The sequence below is a fragment of the Oncorhynchus gorbuscha genome, linkage group LG16, assembly GCF_021184085.1.
Source record: "Oncorhynchus gorbuscha isolate QuinsamMale2020 ecotype Even-year linkage group LG16, OgorEven_v1.0, whole genome shotgun sequence".
NCBI lineage: Eukaryota > Metazoa > Chordata > Actinopteri > Salmoniformes > Salmonidae > Oncorhynchus > Oncorhynchus gorbuscha.
This window is the reverse complement of record NC_060188.1, coordinates 49,139,201-49,156,498: the sequence shown is the minus strand read 5'-3', so window position 1 is coordinate 49,156,498 and position 17,298 is coordinate 49,139,201. Positions and strand designations below refer to the sequence as shown.

General features: G+C 41.2%; 2 protein-coding genes across 2 annotated transcripts; both read right to left on the bottom strand.

The window, feature by feature from the left end:
- Positions 1–552: 552 nt before the first annotated feature.
- Positions 553–5,403, bottom strand: LOC123999141 (histone H3.3A). Its single transcript, XM_046304594.1, has 4 exons — positions 5,262–5,403; positions 2,819–2,961; positions 2,210–2,363; positions 553–2,071 (listed from the first exon to the last, which is right to left on the bottom strand). Exons 2-4 carry the CDS (start codon positions 2,944–2,946, stop codon positions 1,943–1,945), a joined length of 411 nt encoding a protein of 136 aa, XP_046160550.1. The 5' UTR covers positions 2,947–2,961; positions 5,262–5,403; the 3' UTR covers positions 553–1,942.
- Positions 5,404–9,990: 4,587 nt separating this feature from the next.
- Positions 9,991–13,215, bottom strand: plekhb1 (pleckstrin homology domain containing B1). Its single transcript, XM_046307563.1, has 6 exons — positions 13,026–13,215; positions 12,057–12,209; positions 11,653–11,755; positions 11,461–11,500; positions 11,212–11,293; positions 9,991–10,884 (listed from the first exon to the last, which is right to left on the bottom strand). Exons 1-6 carry the CDS (start codon positions 13,060–13,062, stop codon positions 10,751–10,753), a joined length of 549 nt encoding a protein of 182 aa, XP_046163519.1. The 5' UTR covers positions 13,063–13,215; the 3' UTR covers positions 9,991–10,750.
- Between the last annotated feature and the right edge of the window lie 4,083 nt (positions 13,216–17,298).

Sequence of the window (17,298 nt, the reverse complement as noted above, 5' to 3'; positions counted from 1 at the left end):
CTGCACCACTTGGGAGCCCTGTCAGTCTCACTCAGATATATTAAAAACTGCAAACATTTCTCTCCAGTTTATGGCAAAATGTGTAGAATCACAGGAAATTAGCTCTAAAACAGTTATTTACTCTCTGCCCCATAGCAAAATTAGTAGAATTGCATGATGCACATGTGGGTATACAGACATGTGAGCAACCCCAGCCCCTCAATAATATAATAATAATATATGCCATTTAGCAGACGCTTTTATCCAAAGCGACTTACAGTCATGTGTGCATACATTCTACATATGGGTGGTCCCGGGGATCGAACCCACTACCCTGGCGTTACAAGCGCCATGCTCTACCAACTGAGCTACAGAAGGACCACATAATGACTTTAGATTTTTTTGTGGCCCCCACCCCCATCAAAAGGTTCCCATCGGTAATCTAGTTGCATTTATAAGTCATTTTCTTTCAAATCAAAATAGGTAGCTCACCAGAATGTTTCATTAATCAAAATCCTACATCTCTTACAGACTACGCACACAAGTAAAGAGCGAAACATTTGTAGAAAGGGAAACAGATAAAGACACCCATTTGGATATCTATTTATTACCACCATAATATGAGAAATTTGGAAAATACAAACATCAGCTTATTTAAACATCTGAAAATCTGGAGGAATAAGAAAAAAATATAAGAAAACAAACATGAGGTTATATTGTGTATCACAAATTTTGAGGAAACGGACAGATTCTATGGTCAGAGCTAGAGACGTGAGAGCAACAGAAAAGAACCCAAACGTGCAGAGTAACTCTTGCTACTACAAAGTAGCATTTTTACAGGTGTGACAACTAATGCTCATCTTAAGAGACAGAGATCAGGTAAAGAGACTGAGAGTAGCATCATGGATAATGACAAACTGATAGTGAGAAAAACTAAATAGGAAGGGGGCTGGTATATATCGGCCCCGTGTGGCTGCCATTGGAACAGGAGCTTGCTTATGAAACAGAGCTCTTCCTGATTGGTTTGAAAATAATTCTGTAAAAACAAGAGTTTCCCATGTCTTAAAACGTCAATCACTTTTTTTTCCTTATTCCTATTTTGACATCTCTGGCAGTTGTAAAAAGAAAATATATGTATGAATTATATATATCTTTTTTTAAAGACACCATATCCACAATGATAGTAATAATAATTTAAAAAATTAAGTAGCCAAGAAGAGATACTCGTTTGAATACAATTTGCTTGGCTGATCAGAGCTCTCACACCAATAGACTAACAGCGCTCCACAGACAACAACCCCCCAACCATCAATTTAGAGGGGCAGGAGAGTGTGGAAGGGCTGGATAGGGATCAGGGGAGTAGGCAGGGAAGGGGTGTGGCTGTGGTGGGCATGAGGGTGCATGGGGAGAGTACCCCAGATCAGGTGTAGAGGATGGAGCAGGAAGTGGGTGAGAATGGGAGGTGGGCAGACAGTGCAGAGGCCCTGGGGTTAGTTTAAGTAGCACCCTGCTGTGGAAGTTGCCACTCCCCTTAAGCAGACTAGCCCCGGGCGACACCCCTCTGGTCTGCCCCCCTGTGTGTGTGTGTTGCAGAAACCTGTCGCAAAACACACACATGCCTGATATCTCCCCTGGTCAATCAGAGTAGTTTTGTTGTAGGAGAGCTGAGGATGCATGGTTCTAAGCATGCGTGTGTATTTTTCTGATCAGCGACTCCTACTACGTGCACAAAAAAGATACCCTAAAGCATCTGCTGAAGACAAAAACTATGAGAGACGATACTTTTCAGACACATTTCTATCTCATCATAATCACCGTTACTCTAAAGTCTACCAAGAAGAATACAGCGAGAGGGGGCTGAGGAGTGAGATGGAAGGGTGGGGGGAAAGAGAGAGAGAAGGTGAGGACAGTTAGAGGTAAAGAAAAAAGAGAATAGAGCATTGGAGAAAAGAAAGGGCGGCATCTAAGCACGCTCTCCACGGATGCGGCGTGCCAGCTGGATGTCTTTGGGCATGATGGTGACACGCTTGGCATGGATGGCGCACAGGTTGGTGTCCTCAAACAGACCCACCAGGTATGCCTCGCTCGCCTCCTGCAGACAGAATGATTTTCAAACACATGGTGAACAGTGAGTCAGCACAAAAAAAATGAATTTTGAGATGTGTATAGGCCAATTAGGACATGATCTGGGTTAGGAGGAACAGAGCTTCACTCACACACAGCCACTGACCTGAAGTGCTCCGATGGCGGCGCTCTGAAAGCGCAGGTCGGTCTTGAAGTCCTGAGCAATCTCCCTCACCAGGCGCTGGAAGGGCAGCTTGCGGATAAGAAGCTCAGTGGACTTCTGGTACCGACGGATCTCACGCAGGGCCACAGTGCCGGGCCTGGAACCAACACACTGTCAGTATGACTAGGGGGGAAAGTAATTATATTCTTTTCTCTTTTAATATAGTTCTTCACTGCTCATATCCCCATGCTGAATGCTACTGCCCTGGTCGTGTCTGGCCATGGTAAACACTGAATGGTGACGACCGTTTACCAGCAGTCACTGCTTAGTTATAAGGCTTGTTGAACCCGTAATTGAAAACAGTGTCTGCGTCTGAAATGGCCCCCTATTTCCTATGTGTCCTGGTCAAAAGTAGTGCACTATATAGGAAATAGGGTGGCATTTCGGACATATGGGGACTTATGATTGTCAAGTCATTTCCATAACAATATGGATTGGTAGCACCTGTGTGGTTTCACACAAGCTCTACATGTCATAATAGGGCTGTATCCACATGTGTACTTTCAAGGGTGAACACAAACTGTTATTTTTAGGGGTGATCCGATGCTTTACCTGTAACGATGGGGCTTCTTGACCCCACCGGTGGACGGCGCACTCTTGCGGGCAGCCTTGGTGGCCAGCTGCTTACGTGGAGCCTTTCCTCCAGTGGATTTACGGGCGGTCTGCTTGGTACGAGCCATGACGAGTTAGTTATACTTGAAAGACAGGAAAAACCACATTGGAAACATGTTGAATATGTGTCAACAATGCTCTGTTATACACATTCTGTGAGTTGCAAATATATTGAAATATAATTTTTCCAAGTGTGTTCGCAAAGTATTCAGACCCCTTGACTTTTTCCTAATTTTTTCCTCAAAAAAATGTTTAGGAATTTTTGCAAATTTGCAATAACAAAAAAAAAAAAAAAATAATAAAATCACATTTACATAAGTATGCAGACCCTACACTCAGTACTTTGTTGAATCACCTTTGGCAGCGATTACAGACTTGAGTGTTTTTTGGTATGACGCTACAAGCTTAGCACACCTGTATTTGGAGAGTTTCTCCCATTCTTCTTTGCAGATCCACTCAAGCTCTGTCAGGTCTCTCCAGAGATGTTCGATCGGGTTCAAGTCTGGGCTCTGGCTGGTCCACTCAAGGACATTCAGACGCTTATCCTGTAGCCACTCCTGCGTTGTCTTGGCTCTGTGTTTAGGGTCGTTGTCCTGTTGGAAGGTCAACCATTGCCTCAGTCTGAGGTCCTGAGCGCTCTGGAACAGGTTTTCATCAAGGATCTCTCTGCATTTTGTTCTGTTCATCTTTCCCTCGATCCTGAGTAGTTTCCCTGTCCCCGACACTGGAAAAACATCCCCACAGCAGAATGCTGCCACCACCATGCTTTACTGTAGGGATGGTGCAAGGTTTCTTCCAGACGTGACGCTTGGTATTCAGGCCAAAGAGTTCAATCTTGGTTTCCTCAGAGCAGAGAATACTGTTTTGTATTGGAGCCAGCTCTAGGAAGTCTTGGTGGTTCCAAATGTCTTCCATTTAAGAATGATGGAGGCCACTGTGTTCTTGGGGACCTTTAATGCTGCAGACATGTTTGTTACCATTCCCCAGATCTGTGCCTTGCCACAATCCTGTCTCAGCGCTCTCCAGACAATTTTTTTTCAACCTCACAGCTTGGTTTTTGCTCTGACATGCACTGTCAACTGTGGGACCTTATATAGACAGGTGTGTGCCTTTCCAAATCATGTCCAATCAATTTAATTTACTACAGGTGGACTCCAATTAAGTTGTAGAAACATCTCAAGGATTATCAATAGAAACAGGATGCACCTGAGCTTAATTTCGAGTCTCATAGCAAAGGGTCTGAATACTTAAGGTATCTGTTTTTCTATTTCTAATACATTTGCAAAAATGTCTAAAAATAAATTCTCGCTTTGTCATTATGGGGTATTGTGTGTAGATTGATGAGGGCTTATTTATTTAATCCATTTTAGAATAAGGCTGCAACGTAACAAAATGTGGAAAAAGTCAAGGCGTCTGAATAATTTCAGAACAACCTACAAATCAGCTAAACAATACTTTCCCGTGGATATTTTGAGCAGCAAAAGGCCAAACCATACGTACAACAGGTATAGTAATTGTAAATGTAATTTTATTTAAAAATTCTGGCTTGTAAGGGATATTTAGCCGATTTTTGCAAACAAATGTCTCAAGTTTATATACCAATTTATTGTGTATTACAGCCTGATTAATCAGACTAACTATTAATCAGACTAACTAGTATGTTGCTATTATGGAGAAATGATGACTGAAATGGTTCCATCTGGATTACTACTCTGTTATGACAACTTTCTATTTTGCTGAACAGCTGCAATGCTACAGCAACAGTGGGCCAGTCATGGAAATCTATTTCTCTGGACCAGTATCCTACCCGTGAAGACTCGGATACTGCCCAACCAATCAAACTAGTATGCAGATCGCCTATCAAAAAACATCCAATCCAGTGGGCATTTTTCTCGCTGTCGACCAATCAAGATACACTACTTAGAACGTAGGGATGGGTCCACAAACCATTGTGCCGCCTCTAACCGCAAGATTATGGCCGCAAATGAAGAGGCAATCGAATAAAGTCTACCAATGTACTGGCAAAGAGCGGAACATGAACTTTGAAAAATCTAATAAAAACAAATCAAAAATCAGGACGACGAGTATTAAAACATCAAAGTAGACAACTGTAGCTATCCAAAAAGTTGCTTTGAGTTGTATGTGAATGTTTGTTCACACCGTACAAGCGAAGTAAAACTACATGAAATTGGATCAGAATTTTATATCTGCTTCCGCCAGTGGAAGTAGAAAGCCTCTGGCATCGCGGCAGTCGCTTTTCCATTTCTACACCGACGGAATGGAAGGATATTTTGAAATAAAATGAAGTTTAACCAATCTAAAACTTATATAAAATGTGGTTAAGTGTTTCAGACAAAACAACATGCTAAAATATGCCACTTACCTGACGTGACTATAAATGTTTTTTCGCAAGGAAATAAATGTTATGGTTGTCTAGCAGTTTCAGTATTTACTATCTCTCACACAATGGTGGGAACACGGCGTCCAGCAAGAAAATGGCTGCCGTGTCAATCATTATACTCCCATAATGCAACGTGTTTCATTTTTGTAAACACCGTTTTCTGATGATTGAATCTTTCCCTGAAAGGAACATTTGCATTGCTTTCTAGGGAATTGTCTATCAATGTGAAGTAATATAATAAGAAATACCCTAAAGTGCTCAATCAATTAGACGTGAAAGAAGGCAGTCTCCTCTTTCACTGCAACAGCCTACATTTATTTGTAGGCTAAAACATGTAAGTAGGCCTATATTATGCAATAAGGCATCAGCTGGCGTATACAAGTTTGCTAACAATTTATTAAGCAAATACAATATATTCAAAACTATGAGGATTCTGTGTTATGCAATATAGCAGTTACCATATATGTGATTGAATATTATCTGCTGTTGGCTTGTGTGAATGTATGTGTTATGCAACATTGCTGACTTGAGACATTGTTAACAGTTTCAGGGCCTTGGGCCTTTCTCATGATGGAAAAATACAGAATATCATGAAGACAAGACCTGTGCAATGAGTTGGGGGGGCACATTCAGAACATAGTGTTGAAAGAACAAACGGTCTTTTGTTAGATAACAAGAGCCAGGTGCCTGATAACCACAGCTACAACGACTGACCGCTGAAGCGCTTAGGGGGCTGGGACCAGCCTCTGCGCCAACAAGGAACTACCTCTGTAAGAGTATATTTATAATATCTTTGTCAGGAACAAGTAAGTTCTCTGTTTTGCCCTGCGAGGTGGGACAGAGAGCCCGTATATACGAAAATTGCATTTACCACTTATTGCTTAGCTAATAAAAAAATACATAGTATATAATCGGTGACTCAGTGTCATACTTATCCAGATCCCAGATTCGAATTGACGCAACCCTAACAAAACAACCACACAATCTGGGAAGAGAGGTACAGACTGGTGTCATTGACCATCAAAGTGAGTGTCATGGACATTTAAAGGGAAAATCAAGGATAATTTAAGGTTTTGTTGATTAATCATGGCTGATTTGAGAGCTTGATAAAAAATATAATTTTATCGTTTAGAGATTAAGTAAATAATTATGTTAATTTGCCTTACTGTAGGTCTGCTTTACAACACCCTTCCCATTGTGTGTGATGAATCGGAATTAAATCTGAATGAATGAATCTGAATTACAGTGTTATTAAGAAGTTGTTACCACTGACATTTAATTCAAACAAAAAACAACACTTGATTTTGTAGGATGGTTTATTTTTTATGGTGGAAAGGCATGGTGTAGAAGGGTCAGACTTGATTTATGACTCGATGCTAAAAACCACATGAACAAGCAGAGTTTAATAGACTACTACAGTTTTGAAATATTTGTAACAAACAGTGATATTTCCTCTTGTTTCTAATATTTCAAGTGAAGGTCTTTTAGGGGAGTATGCGAGGCACAGACATTCGCTTAGGCTAGCAAAATTCTGCTAGGAGCAAACCATTAGATGTTGGTTTCATGTGCTCTGTCTCCCTCTAGTGGTATGGTTTGCTTCTGCTTCTCTGAAGTTCACCATCATCATGTGAATATTGTTTTGGAGAAAAACTACATCAACATAGATTGATTGACAAGTGTGTAGGCTACAACTGATGTCTAATAAATTATACATGTATTCCCCTATGTATTTATTTGGACAGTGAAGCTAAACCTTTTAATTCAGCTCCCTCAGCATTTTGGATATGAGATAGAATGGCTACAGTACAAAATGTCACCTTTTATTTGAGGGTATTTTCTTACATATTTGTTTTACCGTAGAAATGAAAGCCCTTTATGTATATAGTCCCCATTTGAAGGTGTCATATTGTAAGTATTTGGAGAAATTCACTTCTAGTATATTACATTTAGTCAAAAGTTTAGTATTTGGCCCCATATTCCTATCACGCAATGATGGGAGCACGATCTTTGTTGAGTCTGTAACTTTCTCACTCATCATTAGTAATGAATGATTATCTGTAATCATTGTAGCATTCACATTAATGTAGAAGTGTTCAGAAACATATTCTATTCTTATTTACAATAAAATTGACTCCAAAATCACCCAATGCATTATTTACTGTACATTTCTATTGGGCAAAAACATAATCCGAAACAACCAAAACCAAATGCAAATGCTTCCTACAAGTTTGTAGAGTCACTAGCTTGATTTAGTCATTGCATGCTAGGAATATGTGACCAAATACCAAACTTTGGACTACATTTAATGCACTTTGTTCAAATACTTATGACACCTTCAAATGCGAGATACATAAAGTGCATTAATTTCTAAACTATAAAACAGATATATATGAAAATACCCTCAAATAAAAGGTGACATTCTGTACTGTCGCCTCATACAAAACATTTGATCTGAAATCCAAAATGCTGGAGTATAGAGACCAATGAAACGTTTTAACTTCACTGTCCAAATATATAAGTAGGGGAGTGTATTGGATACATATTTCTCTATGCTTTATATCATAAAAGAAACTGCTTCTACCCTAAAGAGACACGGAGGAAAAGCCAAGAAGATGAAGGACTGTGGAACACCATCACCAGACAGGCTGAATACAGGCAACAGTGATGCACTCTCATGAAAGCCTTATATTACAATTATGCAAGTAAGTATTCTGTCATCTTATATACATTTTCATAGCCATGGTTTTGAAACTATTTTATTCAATTTGAAAGTAACAGCATCATTGCACTCAAACATAGTGAATGGAAAACTGTACCTGAAATTAAGTAAAGGATCTAAGGTTAATACATGTAATCAGCGTTTGCACCTCAATGTTTCAAGTTAAAAAAGTATTGCAGTCAAGGGTTCTGTGGGGTGCCATGAACCTCAAGCAGCTGAATATGCAGGTCGGGTCATTTCTGTTTTTCATATATGTTGCATAACGTATACGTTTCATATAGAGTACCAGTCAAAAGTTTGGACGCACCTACTCATTCAAGGGTTTTTCCTTATTTTTTACTATTTTCTACATTATGGAATAATAGTGAAGACATCACAACTATGAAATAGCACACATGGAATCATGTACAGTAGTAACCAAAAAAGTGTTAATAAATCAAAATATTTGGAATATTTTTGATTATTCAAAGTAGCCACCCTTTGCCTTGATGACACATTTGCACACTCTTGGCATTCTCTCAACCAGCTTCATAAGGAATGCTTTTCCAAAAGTCTTAAAGGAGTTCCCACATATGCTGAGCACTTGTTGGCTGCTTTCTCTTCGCTCTGCGGTCCAAGTCATCCCAAACCATCTCAATTGGGTTGAGGTCAGGTGATTGTGGAGGCCAGGTCATCTGATGCAGCAATCCATCACTCTCCTTCTTGGTCAAATAGCCCTTACATAGCCTGGTTTGGGTCATTGTCCTGTTGAAAAACAAATGTTAGTCCCACTAAGCACAAACCAGATGGGATGGCGTATCACTGCAGAATGCTTTGGTAGCCATGCTGGTTATGTGTGCCTTTGAATTCTAAATAAATCACAGTGTCACCAGCAAGCACACCGACACCATCCTACCTACTCCTCCGTGCTTCACGATGGGAACCACACATGCAGAGATCATCCGTTCTCCTACTCTGTGTCTCATAAAGACACGGCGGTTGTAACCAAAATCTCAAATTTGGATTCAGACGAAAGGACAGATTTCCACCGGTCTAATGTCCATTGACATTATTTCTTTGCCCAAGCAAGTCTCTTCTTCTTATTGGTGTCCTTTAGTAGTGGTTTCTTCTAAGCAATTTGACCATGAAGGCCTGATTCTCGCTGTCTCCTCTGAACAGTTGACGTTGAGATGTGTCTGTTAGTTGAACTCTGTGAAGCATTTATTTGGGCTGCAATCTGAGGTGCAGTTAACTCTAATGAACGTATCCTCTGCAGCAGAGGTAACTCTGTGTCACGAACGTTGTTGTAAGAATCGGAGCGTGGTTTGAGTTCATCATCTTTATCACGTCAAAAAAACAATAAAGAACAAAAAGAACGTGACGCTATGCAGTGCTCAAGGCAACTATACACAAACAAGTTGGAAAAAGCTGCCTAAATATGATCCCCAATCAGAGACAACAATAGACAGCTGCCTCTGATTGGGAACCATACCAAGCCAACCTAGAAATAAAGAAACTAGAAAGCTCACCCTAGTCACACCTCGAACTAACCAAAATAGAGAATAAAGGATCTCTAAGGTCAGGGCGTGACACTCTGGGTCTTCCTTTCCTGTTGCGGTCCTCATGAGAGAGCCAGTTTCAACATAGCGCTTGATGGTTTTTGCGATTGCACTTGAAGAAACTTTTCGTCATTGACTGACCATGTCTTAAAGGAATGATGGACTGTCGTTTCTCTTTATTTGAGCTGTTCTTGCCATAATATGGACTTGGTCTTTTATCAAATAGGGATTCCTTCTGGATACCACCCTTACCTTGTCACAACACAACTGATTGGTTCAAAAGCATTAAGAAGGAAAGAAATTCCACAAATGAACTTATAACAAGGCATACTTGTTAATTGAAATGCATTCCAGGTGACTACCTCATGAAGCTGGTTGAGAGAATGACAAGAGTGTGCAATGCTGTCATCCAGGCAAAGGGTGGCTAATTTGAAGAATCTCACAGTAAATAATGCATTGGGTGATTTTGGAGTCAATTTTATTGTAAATAAGAATAGAATCTCAAATATACAATATATTTAGATTTGTTTAACACTTTTCTGGTTACTACATGATTCCATATGTGTTATTTCATAGTTTTGATGTCTTCACTATTATTCCACAACGTAGAAAATAGTAAAAATAAAGTAAAAACCTGGAATGAGTAGATGTGTCCAAACTTTTGATGGGTACTGTACATTCCTACTAAATATGCTGTGTGAATTTAGGCTATGTCATTAAGGACAAATGTACAACAAATGATGATACACACACACACAGACAGAAACACACACACGTGCACCCATATTCTGCAACGGCAGTGGTCTAAAGTACTTAAGTAAAAATACTTTAAAGTATTACTTAAGTAGTGTTTTGGAGTACCTGTACTTTACTATTTATTTTTTGGAGTGTGCCCCTGGCTATCCATAAAATATATATTTTTAATTGTGCAGTCTGGTTTGCTTAATATAAGGAATTTGAAATAATGTATACATTTACTTTTACTTTAGATACTTAAGTAAATTTAAAACCAAATACTTTTAGACTTTTTCTCAAGTAGTATTTTCCTGGGTGACTTTCGCTTTTACTTGAGTCCATTTCTATTAAGGTATCATTACTTTTAAAGGATGACAAGAAAATAAAACTTTCAGGAGTGATGCCTACAGCAGCACTACTACATATATGAGCCTGGGCATTTCCCAGCTGTGCCTCCCTGCTTATAGAGGCCTTCTATATCAGCAGAAAAAGAAGGGCATCCAGAGAAAGGAGCGCATAGCAGCGCCTGCCGCCATGCCCGCCAGTAGCCCCAGTGCCACCTGTTCTCCTATGCCATCGTACGGGTCTCTCTGGATCAGTATGTGGTGGGTACCTGAGAGAGATGGAGGGTGAGATGCTTAATATATGGTGTACTACTCTATACAGGAGCATAGGTGAATATATGAGTGTGTTTTATCATAATTTTTGGATTTGATATAACCAGGATAGTTTTCTCAACAACTGATTTCAGGGAGTCTTGGAAAGGATTGCTAGATTCACACTGTTTACTTGCTGACATCAGTCGTATTCACTAGGCACCAAACGGAAGAAAACGGACTGAAACAGGGAGGGACTACCTGAACTTGTTTTTTATTGCAAAAAGTTTTGCTATGTTGTGCAGTAATGAATATGACCCAGAGCTTGGCTGTGTTGTCTTTACCTGATCCAGGAGCCAGGTAGATGGTGTTGTGGCCGTCCATTGGGACGGACGGGTATGAGTCGTTATACGGGTCATACACAAACTGAAAAGGATGAGAAGATAAGATAAGGCTAGGGATAAAACAAAACTGTCCTCTGAGCATCCCAATAAACATTGATCATATACTGTATGCTATGGGTATATGGATATGGGATGTATTGATACAGTACTCAGTGGTGCACGTTGTAGAAATATAATGGGGTTACTTACTGGGTTTCGTCTCACCTCTAGAATTGTCAATTTCCACGCTCTGCCAAAACAGAATGAGAAAATGAGAAAGAAAGGAAGGGAGAATTAGAGAGAGAGTGAGAGAGAAATAAAGAATGTGTACTGTAAAACCGAGGGAGTGTGTGTGTGTGTGTGTGTGTGTGTGTGAGGGAAAGAGAAAGAATACAGACTCACAGTGCCTCGTCCTCACTGTTGGCACACAGGATCACTGTGGTACTGTCTCTAAGCTGCACCACCACCAGGTTTTCCCTGGGGTGGTTCTCTGGGGGAGAGAGACCTGCACAACAACAGAGACAGATAGAGTTACACACACTTACACACACATTATTAGGGTGTCCATATTAGGACAGCCTCAGTATAAACTGGTGTTGTGTCAGTCTAATATGGACACTGTACATTTCAAGGCTTTATTTGGGTCCACAGCAAAGGCACAAATCTTTTGTAGGTCAATAAAGATATTTGGACTCCACGTACTTTCTGTAATAAAGAATACAGCATGTCTCAAGAAACTCTGGTCAAAAGTAGTGCACTATAAGCCCAGGGAATAACCCCAATCTTTCCATACACTCCCTCCTCACCTGCACACTCCAGGCCAGACTTGACACTCACACAGCTGGTCTTGAGGCCCACTCGGTGCTCAAATTCTCGCCTACTGTCCGTCTTGTAGAAGGCCAGGGTTCCATCGATCCACAGGTCACACCAATTCAGCTTCCAGTGTTTTAGGATAGAGGCTGAAGTAAGTAAGGAAGAGAGAGAGGGAGGGGGAGATGGAGTGTGAAGTGGAGTAGAGTAGATTTGGGGTTAGTTTATGATGTCTAGTTTTCAATCGGTCAGGTCGAATTTGACAACTGTGTATACTTGTATTTAGTTTATCCACATACTGAAATGCTCCATCTATTTCATTTATTCACATTAACTGAAATGCACCGTCAGCCATATTCTGTCTCAATTCAGCACATACCCATTTTAGTCAATGATTCTGTAGTGGGTAGACCTACAGCCATTTGAAGTGTTTTTTATTTATATGGTTGAAGCTCTAAATCCATTGTTGTTTTTCTCCGGCGGTTGTGGTTGGCTTGTGGCCTGTCTGTGTGAGTCACTGATTCGCTAACGCTCATTAGATTATGGCCAGGCTGCACAAGTAGAGTGAGGATTGGAATTTCATAACCATCGTAACATTCACCTTCTAGAATGATTCTGATCTTATTTAAAAGTCCAAATCAATCGATCTTGATGGCATCAACAGTCTTAAGAACATGGGAGAACAGTTTTTGGAGTGAGTGGCATGGACTGCGAATGGGAGAAAAGATTTCTACAGACCTCACACGCCACTTAACCTGTCTTTCAAAGTGTACTATATAGTGCTGATATCACTCTTGTACTAGTGCCCCACACAACTTCTTATGCTTTGTTGAGCCGTTGAGGTCTATACTTGGTAAAGATAGTACCTGTAAAGGCTAAGGCTGTATCCAAGACCAAAACATGTAGACACTAGGTTAGACTACAACATGACATTATTCGAGAGACATTGAAGCTACAGTACTCACTCTGTCTCCAGAGCCAGCCTGACTTCAGTAGAGCCATGGGTACGGTCAGTGAGCTGTCCACAACACAATTCCTCACCCCAAATAATATGTTTGTGACAGGAGTGTTTGTCCTGTGTATGTTGAGAGTTTGTTCTTGGTTGAGGAGCTGTCTGCAGAGAGACAGAGGGACATACTGTGCCTTTATTTTGATTCTGGCCCACACGTCTAATCTGAGAGCGAGGGGCGGAGACGGGGGCTAAACTAGATAATTTGGGATTAGTGGGCCTGGATTGGCCACACCCTTTCTCCTGACTCATCTACCTCTTCCCTCTCGGACTGGAATGTTCTCACTTCCTGTCTCCTCCACCTCCTCTTCTTCCTCCTCTATTTACTCTGCTTTGCCTCTATTTATATTTTATGTATCATCTCATCTGCCTTTAGGAACTAGGGATATTGGACTACTGCATATGTTGATAGTGTGTAGTGAAAAGGGCATACCACGCTAACACACCTTAATCCCTGCATGAATTAGATAACTGTTACAGTTTCTTTGGGTCACTGGTGAGAACCTTTTTTCCTTAAACCCCCATTATTAGCCAAATAGTGGTCCTTCTGCATACATTTTATTTTGACCGGACCACTGGGCTAAAGTTTGACCAGTCCATCTGGCATTTTCTCAAACTGCCCTATGGCCAGTCCATTTCTGCTTCCTGTTTTAGCTCAGATGCACTTGTGACCCGAGTATTCTTGAGTCACTGTTGTAATATCATTATGAAAGCTGTCCAAGTATTTTCACAAGCAGAAATGTGGGTCTGCTGAGAAAGAAGTCATGATGCCAATTATATGACGTTGAACCCAGTGGAAATACTAAGGCGTATCAGATTGATTCAGTAGGGAATCACCTTGGCTCTATTTTAAACCTTACTAGAAGACTGTCTATTCTGTCCAAGTGAGCCAATCCCATGGAGGTATAATGATGACCTCATTTCTGTTGCCTGTATCATGGACACTGCCTCAGGTCAGTGCGTTTATATAGAGGGTTTGTGTTTGAGATGGTTAGAATGATCTGGATATAGCCAATTAGAAATTGCAAAACAATATCAATAACTGTATTTATTGAAGTACGAAGGAATATCAGTAACTGTATTTATAGAAGTATACATACATTAGGTATTTATTGATGCATTATTACTAATCATACAGTAATATAACACAATGAATGTCTCTATAACATAACATAGTCCATCCATGCCATGGTGGAACTGGGAATTTTGGGAAGTTGAAGCTCATGTACTGCAAGGAATTTTCTGGAAGTTGAAGCTCATTTATTACATTCCTACATTATTTAAAAACTCTAAAATGCTATTTGGAGAACAGCAAAAACAAGCACATATCAAATAAAATTGTATTTGTCACATGTCCCAAATACAACAGGTGTAGTAGACCTTACAGTGAAATGCTTTCTTTGTGTAGAAAGGTAGAAAGTAGATAAGTAGATAAGTAAGAATGTGGAGGCTATATACAGGGGGTACTGGTACAGAGTCAATGTGGAGGCTATATACAGGGGGTACTGGTACAGAGTCAATGTGGAGGCTATATACAGGGGGTACTGGTACAGGGTCAATGTGGAGGCTATATACAGGGGTACTGGTACAGAGTCAATGTGGAGGCTATATACAGGGGGTACTGGTACAGAGTCAATGTGGAGGCTATATACAGGGGGTACTGGTACAGAGTCAATGTGGAGGCTATATACAGGGGGTACTGGTACAGAGTCAATGTGGAGGCTATATACAGGGGGTACTGGTACAGAGTCAATGTGGAGGCTATATACAGGGGGTACTGGTACAGAGTCAATGTGGAGGCTATACACAGGGGTTTCTGGTACAGAGTCAATGTGGAGGCTATATACAGGGGTTACCAGTACAGAGTCAATGTGCGAAGGCACAGTTTAGTCGAGGTAATTGAGGTAATATGTACATGAGGTAGAACTAAAGTGACTATGCATAGATAATAATCAGAGAGTCGCAGCAGCGTAAAAGAGTGAGCAGGGGGGCTGTTCAGGAGTCTTACGGCTTAGGGGTAGAAGCTGTTAAAGAAGCCTTTTGGACCTAGACTTGATGCTCCGGTACTGCTTGCCGTATGGTAGCAGAGAGAACAGTCTACAGTTGAAGTCGGAAGTTTACATACACCTTAGCCAAATACATTTCAACTCAGTCTTGCAATCCTAGTACAAATTCCCTGCCTTAGGTCAGTTAGGATCCCAACTTTGAATTAAGAATGTGAAATGTCAGAAAAATAGTAGAGAGAATGATTTATTTCTGCTTTTATTTCTTTCATCACAGTCCCAGTGGGTCAGAAGTTTACATACACGCGATTAGTATTTGCTAGCATTGCCTTTAAATTGTTTAACTTGGGTCAAACGTTTCGGGTAGCCTTCCACAAGCTTCCCACAATAAGTTGGGTGAATTTTGGCCCATTCCTCCTGACAGAGCTGGTGTAACTGAGTCAAGTTTCTAGGCCTCCTTGCTTGCAGACCCTTTTTCTATGGGATTGAGGTCAGGGCTTTGTGATGGCCACTCCAATACCTTGACTTTGTTGTCCTTAAGCCATTTTGCCACAACATTGTAAGTATGATTGTGGAAGACACATTTGCGACCAAGCTTTAACTTCCTGACTGAAGTGCACCAGCCCCTCCTGCAGCAAAGCACCCCCACAACATGATGCTGCCACCCCCGTGCTTCACGGTTGGGATGGTGTTCTTCGGCTTGTGAGCATCCCCCTTTTTCCTCCAAACATAAGACTGGTCATTATGGCCAAACAGTTTTATTTTTGCTTCATCAGACCAGATGACATTTCTCCAAAAAGTACGATATGTGTCCCCATGTGCAGTTGTAAACCGTAGTCTGGCTTTTATATTGCGGTTTTGTAGCAGTGGCTTCTTCCTTGCTGCGCGGCCTTTTGCGTTGTGTCGATATAGGACTCGTTTTACTGTGGATATAGACACTTTTCTACCCATTTCCTCCAGCATCTTTACAAGGTCCTTTGCTGTTGTTCTGGGATTGATTTGCACTTTTCGCACCAAAGTACATTCATCTCTAGGAAATATAACGTGTATCCTTCCTAAGCAGTATAATGGCTCCGTGGTCCCATGGTGTTTAGACTTGCGTACCATTGTAAGTACAAATTAACGTGGTACCTTCAAGCATTTGGAAATTGCCCCCAAGGATGAACCAGACTTGTGGAGGTCTACCATTTTTTTCTGAGGTCTTGGCTGATTTCTTTTGATTTTCCCATGATGTCAAGCAAAGAGGCACTGAGTTTGAAGGTCGGCCATGAAATACATCCACAGGAACATCTCCAATTGACTCAAATGATGTCAATGAGCCTATCAGAAGCTTCTGAAGCCATAACATCCCTTTCTGGAATTTTCCAAGCTGTTTAAAGCCACAGTCAACTTAGTGTATGTAAACTTCTGACTCACTGGAATTGTGATACTGTGAATTATAAGTGAAATAATCTGTCTGTAAACAATTGTAGGAAAAATTACTTGTGTCATGCACAAAGTAGATGTCCTAACCGACTTGCCAAAACTATAGTTTGTTAACAAGAAATTTGAGGAGTGGTGGAAAACGCGTTTTAATGACTCCAACCTAAGTGTATGTACACTTCCGACTTCAACTGTATGTCTAGGGTGGCTGGAGTCTTTGACAATTTTTAGGGCCTTCCTCTGACCCGCCTAGTATAGAGGTCCTGGATGGCAGGCAGCTTGGCCCCAGTGATGTACTGGGCCGTATGCACTACCCTCTGTAGTACCTTGCGGTTGGAGGCTGAGCAGTTGCCATACCGGCAGTGATGCAACCAGTCAAGATGCTCTCGATGGTGCAGCTGTAGAACCTTTTGAGGATCTGAGGACCAGCTAACTCTCTCTCCTCTGCTCTCATCCTTCTAGACCTATCGGCTGCCTTCGATACTGTGAACCATCAGATCCTCCTCTCCACCCTCTCCGAGTTGGGCATCTCCGGCGCGGCCCACGCTTGGATTGCGTCCTACCTGACAGGTCGCTCCTACCAGGTGGCGTGGCGAGAATCTGTCTCCTCACCACGCGCTCTCACCACTGGTGTCCCCCAGGGCTCTGTTCTAGGCCCTCTCCTATTCTCGCTATACACCAAGTCACTTGGCTCTGTCATAACCTCACATGGTCTCTCCTATCATTGCTATGCAGACGACACACAATTAATCTTCTCCTTTCCCCCTTCTGATGACCAGGTGGCGAATCGCATCTCTGCATGTC

What these genes read in the sequence shown, in the direction of transcription:
- plekhb1 (XM_046307563.1), bottom strand. Translation starts at nt 13,062, where the DNA reads ATGGCTCTACTGAAGTCAGGCTGGCTCTGGAGACAGA. An exon ending in GTCTGGCCTGGAGTGTGCAG is followed by an intron (nt 11,756 to 12,056) that starts GTGAGGAGGGAG and finishes GTTGTTGTGCAG; the next exon opens with GTCTCTCTCCCCCAGAGAAC. An exon ending in CTACCTGGCTCCTGGATCAG is followed by an intron (nt 10,885 to 11,211) that starts GTAAAGACAACA and finishes CATCTCTCTCAG; the next exon opens with GTACCCACCACATACTGATC.
- LOC123999141 (XM_046304594.1), bottom strand. Translation starts at nt 2,946, where the DNA reads ATGGCTCGTACCAAGCAGACCGCCCGTAAATCCACTGGAGGAAAGGCT. An exon ending in AAGAAGCCCCATCGTTACAG is followed by an intron (nt 2,364 to 2,818) that starts GTAAAGCATCGG and finishes TGTTGGTTCCAG; the next exon opens with GCCCGGCACTGTGGCCCTGC. An exon ending in CCGCCATCGGAGCACTTCAG is followed by an intron (nt 2,072 to 2,209) that starts GTCAGTGGCTGT and finishes TTCTGTCTGCAG; the next exon opens with GAGGCGAGCGAGGCATACCT.